The following is a 12,057-nucleotide window of genomic DNA, read 5'->3' as shown; positions in this document are numbered from 1 at the left end:
AATATACCAGAGTACATACTTTGTGTTTATTCATCAATCGATAAAATAGAATCTGGGAATCAGTCTTTTAATCGGTACCACCCCCCCACCCCCGGGATTCTAATGAGCAGCTTGGGTTTTCAATCTGTGAATGTAGTGCCTCTTTAGGGATTCCGCTTCCCGCAAAATTGACATTAACCAATGGGTGAAGGGAACTTTTTTTTTTTTTTCCTATTCCTCTCGTAAGATTCTGAGCTCAGAAACCTGTTACTTGACTCCTGCAGGGACCAATGGGAGAATGGAGCGAAGGGATTTGCCCTATACTCTCTGGGAGTTGTAGTTTGCTAAAGGTCCTGTAATGCTCGGTGACCAATTAGAAACTACAACTCCCACGACGCCGCGCGCCGTCCGTCCAGCCTCTCGCTGGCGGCACTCGCCCGGCTTCACTGTACGGGCTCTCGGAGGCGGCGGCAGAGCCACCATGGCTGACGGTGGTGGCGGTCCTGCCGAAGCATCTAGTCCGCGGGAGTCCCCGGGCCGGGCGCCGCGGGTGCCGCGTGCCGTCGGGCCCAGTAGCGGCAGCGGCTGCGGGGAGACCCCGCGGACGCCGGTCTTGGCGCTACGCTTCGACAAGCCCATCAAGCAGGCCTTCTACAACACCGGGGCCGTGCTGTTCGTGTGTCTGTGCTGCGGTGCCGCTGTGCTCGTCTACTTCATTTTGGAGGCCTTCCTGCGGCCGCTGCTGTGGGCCGTGCTGTGCGGCACCTTCCTGCACCCCTTCAAGAGCTCGCTGACGCGCCTGGGCCGCCACTGGCTGCAGCGCCTGCACCGCGCGCACACGCCCATCGTGCTGGCCGCACTGCTGCTGCCGCTCTGCTTTGCAGACTACGGCGTCGAGGCCCTGGGCGAGCAGGCGCTGCGCCGCCGCCGGCTGCTGCTGCTGCTCGGCGCCGGCGGCCCCCTCCTCTACGGCCTTTACAGCCTGGGCAGCTACCTGGGTGTACAGGTGCTGCTGGCCCACGTCGGCGACCTCATTTGCCGCGGGCTGGACTACTTCAGCAGTCTGTGGGTGAGTGAGCCTCGGTCCGGTCCCTCCGGGGTCCCGGCGGGCACACAGCACCCTCTGCAGCCCCAGTGCACTGGGGTGTGATGCTGCAACTCCTCCTCAATGTGCCAAGGACGACCAAAGGTCCACACCTGTGCGGCAGTGTCAGTCTCCGCTTTCCTTCCCTTGCATTTGAGGAACTTGGCACACTTACCTCTAAGGAGAGGACGGGCGTGGTTTGAAACAGCCTCCCTGCGCCTCCCCGCCACCATCCTAATAGACCCTTTAAGGGGGACTTGTCACCTGTTGGGAATCACTTTTCTGCTTTGCAAGAAGGGGCTTAGGAGCATTGGCAGACGGACTTGAATTTACTCCTGGTCATAGGGGTGAGGGGTGCTGTGGCCATCTTCAGTTCTGCTCACGTGGGACTTTTCTGGATGTCAGACCTGGAACGGACCTTAGAAATCCTAGTTGAGCCTGTCATGACATGAGAGATGACTTCTTACCCGTCTAGGGATAGTGAGGGACAAGTAGGGGACTGGTTGACTCAGGTTTCTCAAATCCTAAAACAAAGCTTTCTTAATAGTCCAGGGCTGCCTCTCAATTCAGATGATTTCAGTATATTTGGCGCTAGGCACTGGGTGCTGAGCCACTTGGGATCCTTCCAGGCCACACTCTGCTTTTTGGGAACTACTTGAGTTGTACAAGGACTGCTGTACCACTTAAGCAGACTCAGTGAAAGAGAGGTAGATTCCTGATTATTGGATCACCCTGGTCTTACTCTTAGAAAATCAGGGAGCTTTAGAATTGGAAGGGATTTCAAAGATCATCTAGGGACCCATTTCCTAACTCAGATCAGGTTGTAGACTAGTTGAACAGGATCATTTAAAAGTAATTGTATTCACTTTTGTCAGTGTTCAGTGCACTTTGACATCAAGTTGCAAAGTAATTCTCCCTACCCAGTAGAGTTTTGACTTGCTCCAAGTTATTGGTAGAGTAATGATTGATTCCAAAACTCCTGTCTTCTCTTGCTCTATCAATACCACCTCTCGGGTCAAGTTAAAAGTGGATTATGTTAGGGACTGAGCTTTGTGAAGGATTTAAGAGGAGTCAGATGCAGGCTCTGACTTCAGGGTGCATGTAATGATGCGTGAACGTAATCTCATGGAAGTGACAGACATGGATATACAGGGTGGGGCAAAAGTATGTTTCCAGTTCATATGGAAAATAATTCGTAACAGTACAAGAATAAACTTGGTGTTTCATGTACTCACAACTGCAAACCTACTTTTCTTCCATCCTGTATACTCATTACCCACCAATTATTGGGGAGCCCCTTATCCATAATTTCACGATGCTGACTGTACAACTGTTAAGTGGTCAGACAGAAGCCTTAGCCTCTAAGGGGACTGGGCTGTTTCAGATGTAGGGGGAGAGATGGGCAGCCACCCCTTTTCACCTCCGGGAGCTTGCTAGATTGTCAGGTGGAAGTGACCTTAATTTACTCTGTACTGCCTGATGCCTGCCTCTCTTCAGGAGACGTTTCTGAGGTCCAGAGAACGTGACTGTCCCAAAGTCACTCATATTGTGAATAAATCCATGGTTCACATTTATGGAGTCCCACTTCAGTGTTCTTTCTTCTTTACCTTGTTTTACATTTCAGTTAAGTTCACTGAATGCCTCTTATGTAGAAAGCAGACTACTAAGAGTATAAAGATTACTGTGACTTGATTTCTGTCCTCAAGAAATTCAGTCTTGTCAAAGTCAGACACGTCTATAGATTCTGCTAACATTTTTTGACTTGATAATAAGATTTGCTGTAAATTGCTATAACTAAGACAAAGTGGTTTATCCATTACACTGTGGGAAATCAAAAAAGAAAGCCCTAACGTGTATAGTGTATTTTCATACTACAACAAGATGTTGAATACATGGGCAAATTGGCATGATTAGTGGAAAATGAAGCATTTCTGCCAGTCACTCTCAGATGGTGGAAAGAGGTGAGGAATTGCATACTTGTAAAAAGGTGCTCGCAGCTCAGTGTGTCTAGTTTTGAATGTCTTTTTACTGAAGATAAACCCTCATCTTTGCATTTTATGTAAATGCCCTTGTATGGTTTGTGGATGAACAGAAGAGAAGACAGACCAGTATTGATTGGGCTAGAAGGAGGGAGGAAGGTCAAGCCAATTAATGATTTTAAAAAGACTTGAAACTTAGCTCTTTGGCTGAAGTAGTGGGGGCAAGGGAGAAGAGGAGGCGGTGAAGAAGACCCATTATAAAAGAGACCCTATGAGATCATTAGAAGTGGGTAGGGAGTGGTAGAGGGCTAAATGGAAAGTAGAGCCAGGATGTTGACCTGAGTTTGAGAGAAACAGGCTTTCAGTTTTGGTTCAGTGCTGGGGTGGGTGTTTGGATGGGGCTAAGGTGCACTTGGGAAGCAGAGACCAGGGGCTGTCAGCTCTCAGCCAAAGGTGCTGGTGAAGGCCTGACAGGACTGGAAAATGGGTCACGTGAATGAGCCCGGGCCTCACTCTGTGACTCCTCTCTCTCATGGTTCACAGCTAGTTTGGTTTTGTAATCCCAAGCAGAGCTGTCTGTTATAGAAAGCGTACTCTTTGTACGCTTTCTAGACAGCTTGTAAATTTGAGCCTGCTGCCAAGCAGAGGTATAGGTGGAAGAGGCAGAGAGAGAAGTCACATTTAGGCATGTCTGCATTCTGGAGAGCTGTTAATACATGCATTCAAGATGCAACCTCTGAGTCATGAGCCAGGCCCTGGATTAGGTGCTTTCACGTGTGCTGCTTCATTCTCATAACAACCCTGTGCGGGAGGAGGGATGTCACGGTGAGAAGACTGAGTAGAGGTTGATCTACTTTTTCTATTAGTAAATGGTGTTCAGCAGACCTGTCAGCTATTGCAGGCCCTTTGTCACCAAGACCTTCAATGAGGATTTTAAAAAAGTCCCCCAATACGTTGTATTTAAATTTTTGGTTTAATTTTTGTAGTGTGATTTGATTTTAGTCATTAGGAAGAAAAGAGGACATCAGGATTGGGCCAACCACTCGTATTCCCCGAAAGACCCCTGCATTCTAGTCATCTAGAAACCTCAGCCGTCTCTGTTTTCTTCTTCGCTTTTATCCTTGAATCTCTTGACTTATTTCCAAGTCCTGTCCAGTTTTCCTTTGTGGTGTCTTCAGTGCCTGTATTTTCCTGTGCTCCCAGTTAATCTTTCTAGTTCAGCTCCTTTTTCCTCCACTTGTGGTTTACTTCAGTGACTCCTAGCTCTTTTGCATGACTCTGGTCTCCTAACACTGCATCCTGCTTACATTTATGGTACGAGTAGTTCTTTTTAAACAGTTTCAAATATATTACAATATTGTATGACTTAGTAAGTGATTTCTCAACACTTCAAAAAAGTCATCTGTTGCACCAAGCTCTCACGTAACTCAGTCCTAAGGGTTCTTGGCATCTTCCCATGATGTAGAATGGTCAGGATAAATCTGAAAAGCTAATGGCAGCTCCTGTGCCACCGTCTCTCATTGCTGGGAGTATTTTGCTTTTCCTCTGTCCATTACTTCAGACTTCGTGGAAAATTTGAAGACTGTTTACGGTTTCTGCAGTAGTAATAGATTTGTGGTGTCTTAATCCAATTGTTTTCCTTTGACTTTACAAAGAGCTACGAGGTGGAAAAGAACGGTGGCTGAAAGATGAGAAGAGTGTAAATTCTAAGCTAAGCTCTGCCAGTAACTTGCTTCATGACCTTGAACAGATCAGAGTTCTTCTCTGGGCCACGCAGCCCAAGTTGTGTGAAGTGTGGGAGTAGCTTGAACGATTTTTAAGGTTCCTTGGTGTTCGGTTTTACAGCTCCCAAGAGCTTGGCAGTATTGCAGGTGAGCTCTTGGGAAGTGTACATTCGCCATCCAGGCCTACTCAATGCCACTTCTGAGCCCTTCTTGAGGTGCAGTTTTGCTTGCCTGGCAACAGTAAGGAGGAAGCTTTCCAGATTGTGATTTTGAAAGATTCATGACTCTTAAGTTCCCATACCATAAAGAGAACAGTTTTCAAATTAGCATTAAGCTGTCTTAAAGGAGAATGAAGTACCCGGAGGAGTAGTTGATTGGGCTATAATTAGGGCTGTGGCTCCATAACTTTGGGAGAAGTCTGTTGGTTAATTCTCTTGTACAAAACGTAGGAAAGTGTTTTACAAAAACATGCAACAGAAGCCAGCCAAGTTGTTTTTCCATTTAATGCCCAGATGACAATAAATAAAACAATGTGCCCTGGCTGGTGTGGCTCAGTGGATTGAACGCCAGTCTGTGAACCAAAATGTCATTGGCTGGATTCCTAGTCAGGGCACATGCCTGGGTTGTGGGCCAGGTCCCCAGGGGGTGCGTGCGAGAGGCAGCAGGTCTATGTATCTGTTCTGTACTGTGGTTTCACTCCCTCCCTTCCCCTGTCTGTAAAAGTAAATAAATAAAGTCTTTAAAAAAAATGACATAGTTGAAAAGACAAAATTTACTTGTGGTTTATGCATTTAATATTTTCTAATCAGAAAGTACATGTGGATAATAAGTCAAATAAAAGGACAGCGTGACTAATAGTTTGCTCTCCTTGTGGTGCTAAATAAATATTGCCAATTTTTATGCAGAGTCTTAATGTAGTATCTAGCACACATTGTGCAGTCTCATAGTGCTTTCAAGTAAGTATTGAAATGTGTGTTTTGAAAGGACACATTGTTTTGAAGAGCATACATTTGGGAAAGTATGACCTCTTAACCTATAAACTGTTGCCCATTGATGGTTGCTGGGAAGGAAATTCATACTTGAACAGGTTTGCTCAGAAGCTAGGCATATCACTGAGAGACAAGTAAAAAACACAGTCATCCTTTTAGGAATCCATACTAGAAATTATAAATGAAATTTGAATGTACAAATCCTCATTTTCAGTTTCAGTTATTTTAAAGAATAGTTAGCAGTTTAAAAGTTGACTCAGGTAAGACGTGCTTGTTCTATAAAAACAACGTAAACCGCGCAGACGCCCGCCTGGTGAAAGCGGGTGGCGGTCTCCCCTCCGCAGCACCGTTCCCACGGGGCGGGGGCGGGTGCTGCCGTGGTTACTGGTGAGCTGTCTTCTGAGCTTACTTCTGCGCCTGTGTGGACTTATCGAGTGTAGGATTTCCGGTTTTTTAAACAAAAATGGTACAGCATAAAACTCTGCACCTTGCACTTGAACTTATCGTTGTATTGTGGGTATCTTTTCTTGGTAGCACTTACAGATATACTTGTTTCTTTTAATAGCAATATAGTATACAAACGTTTTTTTTAAGATGGCTTTTAGAAAGTGTTCCTACCAGATTATTTTAACTCTGAATTTGTGTTAGGGCAATCTGATAAACATCTTTAAATATTAGTAATTGTATAATCATAATGTCCTAATAGAAACTCTAAAGTGTTTTATAAATGATCATACTCTTGGAACTAATAATATTCTGTGACTCTTCTGAGGAAACACTTCAAAATATTGAAGAAAAATTCAAAATAAGCCAAAATATTTTTAAGTAAAAACATTCTATTTATAAAAATAGCAATACTCAGGAGAAAATTCAGTAATTGAAGAAAAGCATAAAGAAGCAAATTGGAGACAACTATACTTGAACAACAATAAAAAAATTATATATAAAAAAAGCAGTGTCGCAGGTTTGGTTCCCAGTCAGGGTACATGCCTGGGTTGCAGGCCATGACCCCCAGCAACCACACATTGACGTTTCTCTCTCTCTCTCTTTCTCTCTCTCTTTCTCTCTCCCTTCCCTCTCTGAGAATGAATAAATAAAATCTTTAAAAAAAAAAAAAGCAAATTAACTTCTGAAATCAAATCATCCAGTTATAATACAGGGTCCAACACAAATAATGGCCCTTTTTTATTACAAAATCATAATCATAATGTAATTTGTAACATAGCAATATCACACTCAAATCACACCATATGACATTTTAGGTGAAATGTTCAAATTAAAAATGTAAATGATTATATCCATATTATTATCCTGCTAACCACACTCAAACAAGCCTTCTTTTTCTTTTTTTTTTAAGATTTTATTTATTTATTTTTAGAGGGAAGGGAGGAAGAGAGAGAGAGAGAGAAACATCAGTGTGCAGTTGCTAGGGGCTGTGGCCTGCAACACAGGCATGTACACTGACTGGGAATTGAACCTGCCATGCTTTGGTTCGCAGCCCGTGCCCAATCCACTGAGCTGTACCAGCCAGGGCAAACAAGCCTTACTTCTGCTGGACCTTGTATATTGCTTAACATTTATGAGAGTACATATTCACCATTATAAATTTGCACTTGCATAAATTTGTACTGTGCCATTGAATATAGATATTCATCATACCTTTGAAAGTCTGAATAATTGTTCCATCTTTGGAGATACCATTATTTAAATAGTCCTCTGTACAATGATATTTAGGTCGTTATCAATTTATTAATATCTTAAACTGCTACAGTGAATATTTTTATATGAGGAAGAAGAAAATGGCACAATATCACCATCCCTGGACCAAGATCATGAATTCTTAAAGCACTTAACATAAATATACCAAAGCTCCAAAACTTCTACCAAGGACCAAACCCTAAAGGGTGGCTCTTTTAAGAAGCAGCATTTCCATATCTTGGTGAACCCCAGGTAGAAAGCCTTTAAAGCTGAGTTTTTGACACTTTCATTTCTAAAAAAAAAAAAAAAAAAAAAAAAAAAAAGCAGATATGACTGTCTACACAGTGTATAGTGCTTCAGTAAACCAAATTCCCAGCAGTGGAACTCAGGAGTATATTTCAGTGGTTATTTTAAACTGAAATAAGGTTATTTGGTTACTTGTGAGTTTAAGGCTCACTTTGGACCCTGAGTTTCCCTTAAAAAAATCCTGAGTATGCAGCCTGTTACATTTTTCTCTTCCTGATAGTGATACTGATTCCTAAGTACTGAAAAGAAACAAAAAGTCCTAAGTACTGAAGTACTAAGTATTAAAGATTCCTAAGTACTGAAAAGTCTTGGTATTAAAGTATAGACTTAACTCTGAAAGTTTGTACTTTCTCTGTTCGTCTAGTTCAACTTCTCGCTGAGGGCAGACTTTCTGTCCTCCCTTGTCATCCCTGACTCACGGTCAGCTCTTGCTCAAACACTTTCAGTGATCGTAGCTGATTCCATTTTTAGATTGCTACAGTTGTTAGACAGATTTATCCTCATATTGAGCTGTAATGTGTTGCTTCCTAATCTCACCTATTTCTGCCATCATAACCACAGAAAATTAAGTCCTGTGCTTTCTCAGATGACATTTCCCCAGCTGTTTAAAGATAGCGATCAAATCTTGACACTTCCTTTTCTTTTCACAGCTAAAACAGCTTTTCCCCTGGCTACATCCATATCTCTTCTGTTAATGATTTCCATTTCCTTTCCCAGACTGAATTTTATTGCTGATGTGGTTCAGTAGTGCAAATGTCATTAAAGCAGTCACTTACCTTGATGTGACTCTTGTACTCTCATTAAGAGGCATTCACACCAGTTATACTTGTGACTCACACTGAGGTGAAAAGGTAGCTTAGCTGCCCTCTTCCCATTCTGTGCTTGTGCAGTTGAGTTTTGAATCTCAAAGCAGAACTTTGCATTTCTCCTTGTTAAATTTAATCTTACTTGAGTTAGCTCACTGTTCTAACTCCAAGATATCTTTTTGAATCACCATTATTTCGGTTTTATTGACTAAGCCCAATTTTGTATAATCCATGAGTTTGGTTAATATTTCTCCTAGTCTTTCATCTAAATTACTGACTTCACGTTTAATAGTGTGGGGCTCATTACCCCTGTGCAGCCTGCCACTGCAGACCGTCCATTTGCTAAGGATGCTTTTTTATTGCATCCATTTGTAGTTGCCTAGATCGGCGGTTTTTTATTTTTTCCTGTGAATATTGGAGCTGCTTTTTCTTTAAAAAAAGGTTTGTTTTTTTTTTTTTTTAGCACCATTGGTTTTTCTCCTTCTGGTTAAGAAAACAGGCTCTGGAGCCAGATTTCTGGGTTCTGATCCTGCTCTGTCACTTTTAAGCAATTTCTTTAATCTGTAAAATGGGAATAATAATACTTATTTCTTGGATTTATGAGAATTAAACGAGCTCGTGCAGACAATGCCTTAGAACAGGGCCTGGTGCATAGTAAAGGTTAAGCGCTGTACTATTATTATACTCTGATTTTGTCCTGAGCTCCACAATGACACCTCAGAGTGTCTCAATTCCCAGGGTTGAATCTGTGTGGTCCTGCCAGCTTGTAGCAGCTGTACCGCCACTTCCCATGTAATGTTTGTAATCGGGGGCTTATGATCTCTGTAATGTTTCACCTAACCGATTGCCTGAGGAAGAATATTTTAATATCCTTTTCATTATAAAAGAATTAGTGCTTATGAAAGGCAATTTGGAAAATACAGGAAAAAGTAAAAGGAAAAAAATCTTACTACCACAAAACAACTGTTAATTTCTTAGTACATTTCTTTTTCTTTACCATATAGTAGATATAATCATGTCATATGTGTTTTTGTGTTTTGCTTTTCCTTAATATTCTTTGGAACATTTTTAATTATATAGTCTTGCCTGTGAAACCTATTTTAATGATTGTAGAACATTTTCTTAATTGAATGATCTATAATTAACCATTTACCAGTTGTTGAACTTTAGGTTATCTGCTTTTCAGTATTCTAGATTATCCTCTGATGAGCTTTTTTTTTAATAGAGTTTATTATTATTTAGTAAGATTCCAAAGCTGAATTCTCAGTTCCAAAGTTATAATAAACATTTGTAAGACCTGAGGACTATTTTTATTGGTATATGTGACCAAAATAAAGTAGGAGGTAGTTTTTTTCTGTCTTTTGTAGTGATCATATCGGTTCCTTTTTCTTCATTTTCTGAATTATAGCTTAAAGTTTCTTCTTTTATTTTGATTTGCCTTCTCTTTTTAAGGTTTAGGTTATTTTAGTATGTTCCTGCTATTCACATTTGTTCTGGATTATATATTCCTTCCACCTTTTGTAAATGTTCTATTACAGTGTGAGGTGGTTATCAGAGAGCTTGTGCATGGGCCGTGTTGATGCTTCTTGCAGTGCCAGAGCCGTTTAGGGTCAGAGTGGGGAAGACTGGGGAGGGAAGACTGGGAGGGCACGCTGGCTGGTTCTTTGGTTTTCAAGTCTTGCTGTTTCTTCCTGTAGCAATATTTTCTTTTCAGCACCCTGCTTCAAATGTGCGTACAACTCTGGACTAGGCTCAGACCATCTGTTAGGTGGATTACTTTATCAGGGTCACACTTCAGCTGCCGTCTTCTTTTAGCTTTAAAAAATTCTTTTTGTAGTAAGAAGCGTATTTCATAGGCTGTAATGGATCTTTTAACCTGATTCTTTTTGGAAAGCTTTTCTTTTTTCTTTTCTAAACATTAATCTATAGAGAAAAACTTTAAGAATTTTACAAGATTATGCTCCTATGGCTTAAAAATAGAATATTTTATCTCAAGTATCTTTATGCATACAGTAGTTTTTGAACTTTAATGTATCTTAAAGCTATATGTATTTTTCCTGAAAACTATTTAAATGGTATCACTGCATGGGATTTAAATGCCTGCTTCCTTTAAAACTGGGTTTACCCAAACAGAGGAAAGCCTGCACATGCTCAAGTTAGCACCACCTGCCTTCCTCTTACCTGTGTTGTAACCACAGCTCCCATGCTGTATAGATGCTTGCACACCTTGCATAGTTGTATGTTTATTTTCTTGTGCGTGTATTTTACAACTGTGTCTGTATTTCATTTATTGAAGATCTGGACGTTGGTGGTTGGCTATGTGTTGACTGTTTCATTCAAGTGGAATGCAAGCACTGAACGCTACTTAAGAGCAGTTTCGATTCCCGTCTGGATTATATTGCTCTTTCATTTAGGTGGGTCACTTTTTCTAAGAAAGTCTAGCTTAAGTTAAGCAGCAGCTGACTGTGCAAATCAAAGCGATGTTTTTTTTTGTAGTGTTATATACTGCATTTAAAATTTTTAAAAATAACCTTTAGAAAATGTTCTGCTTTAGTATTTTATTAATCTTTAATGAAAATGTTATGCTATCTTTTAATTATATTGAGTGTTCGTTTTCAGAAAGGTCCTTTAGAAATAAATGTATCTTAAAAAGGAGGGCACACTTGGGCTCTCAAGGCCATTTCTGAGTGTCACACTGAAGAAGGATGCAGATAAGCAGTCAGGTGTGATAAGAGGTGCTCAGAATCACCTGTGAGAAACAGTGAAAGGAACCGTAGATGTTTGCTCTGGATAAGAGAAGAGCTGGGCTGTGGGGGTGGGGGGAGGTGGAGGTAAGGAGGATATAAAATCGGAAGCCTCTCCTGCGAAGGAGAGGTTGAAACCGGTGGGGAGAGATGTTGGAGCAGTGAGTAGCTTCAGAGAGAAAAATCTCTGCTCAGTGTCAGAGGGATTAGTGTCAGAGCTGCTCAAAATAATTCGCTTCATTGGAGACTGCACTGCTGGCTGAATGGCTGTTGGGTGGTTTTTCAGGGACCCTCCTCTCCAAGTATGAGTCTTTGGAAACACTTAGTTCTAATTTAAAAAGAAAACCCAGTAGCTGAGAGCAGTATATAGTTTTTAGAGCTACTTATTGTTAAAAATTTTTTAAAAGAGTTGGTTAAAAATAAGTCTCTGCTTAGAGTTTGGTGTTGAATGAAGTGTTACTCCCTGGCTTTGCGGACTTGGAATCTCCTGATCCGCAGTGGATGTCGTGTCTGACCCCAAACTCTAAGCAGAGACGAGGAGATCATCAGCAAGATCCCCTGACTACAGGCTTTGTCTCATTTTGAGTTTGAGAAAGGCGGCTGTATGCCCATGAGGCTCTAGACAAACTCAAAGAACTGCAAATGGCTAATGGGTAGCCACTTGTTAGCATTTTTGTTGTGCACCAAGGAGGATGCATTGAAGCCTTTTGCAGTGCAGTTTTGGGCCATTCCACCTTTCTTTAGAGAG

The 12,057-nt window shown here is 41.7% G+C and overlaps 1 protein-coding gene across 3 annotated transcripts in view; it reads left to right on the top strand.

The window, feature by feature from the left end:
* The first annotated feature begins 417 nt into the window (after nucleotides 1–417).
* Nucleotides 418–12,057, top strand: part of TMEM245 (transmembrane protein 245) — an 83,614-nt gene continuing 71,974 nt past the window's right edge. For 2 of the 3 annotated variants that reach the window (XM_036022016.1, XM_036022015.1), the window contains exons 1-2: nucleotides 419–1,048; nucleotides 10,862–10,979. In XM_036022016.1, coding sequence (XP_035877909.1) covers nucleotides 461–1,048; nucleotides 10,862–10,979 — 706 coding nt within the window. In that variant the 5' untranslated portion in view covers nucleotides 419–460. Of the gene's footprint in view, nucleotides 1,049–10,861; nucleotides 10,980–12,057 lie in introns of all 3 variants that reach the window. The other variant, XM_028530908.2, reaches the window with a different exon arrangement.

The sequence above is a fragment of the Phyllostomus discolor genome, chromosome 3, assembly GCF_004126475.2.
Source record: "Phyllostomus discolor isolate MPI-MPIP mPhyDis1 chromosome 3, mPhyDis1.pri.v3, whole genome shotgun sequence".
Lineage (NCBI taxonomy): Eukaryota > Metazoa > Chordata > Mammalia > Chiroptera > Phyllostomidae > Phyllostomus > Phyllostomus discolor.
Note: the sequence above shows the minus strand (reverse complement) of the source record. Positions and strands in the feature narration are given on the sequence as shown.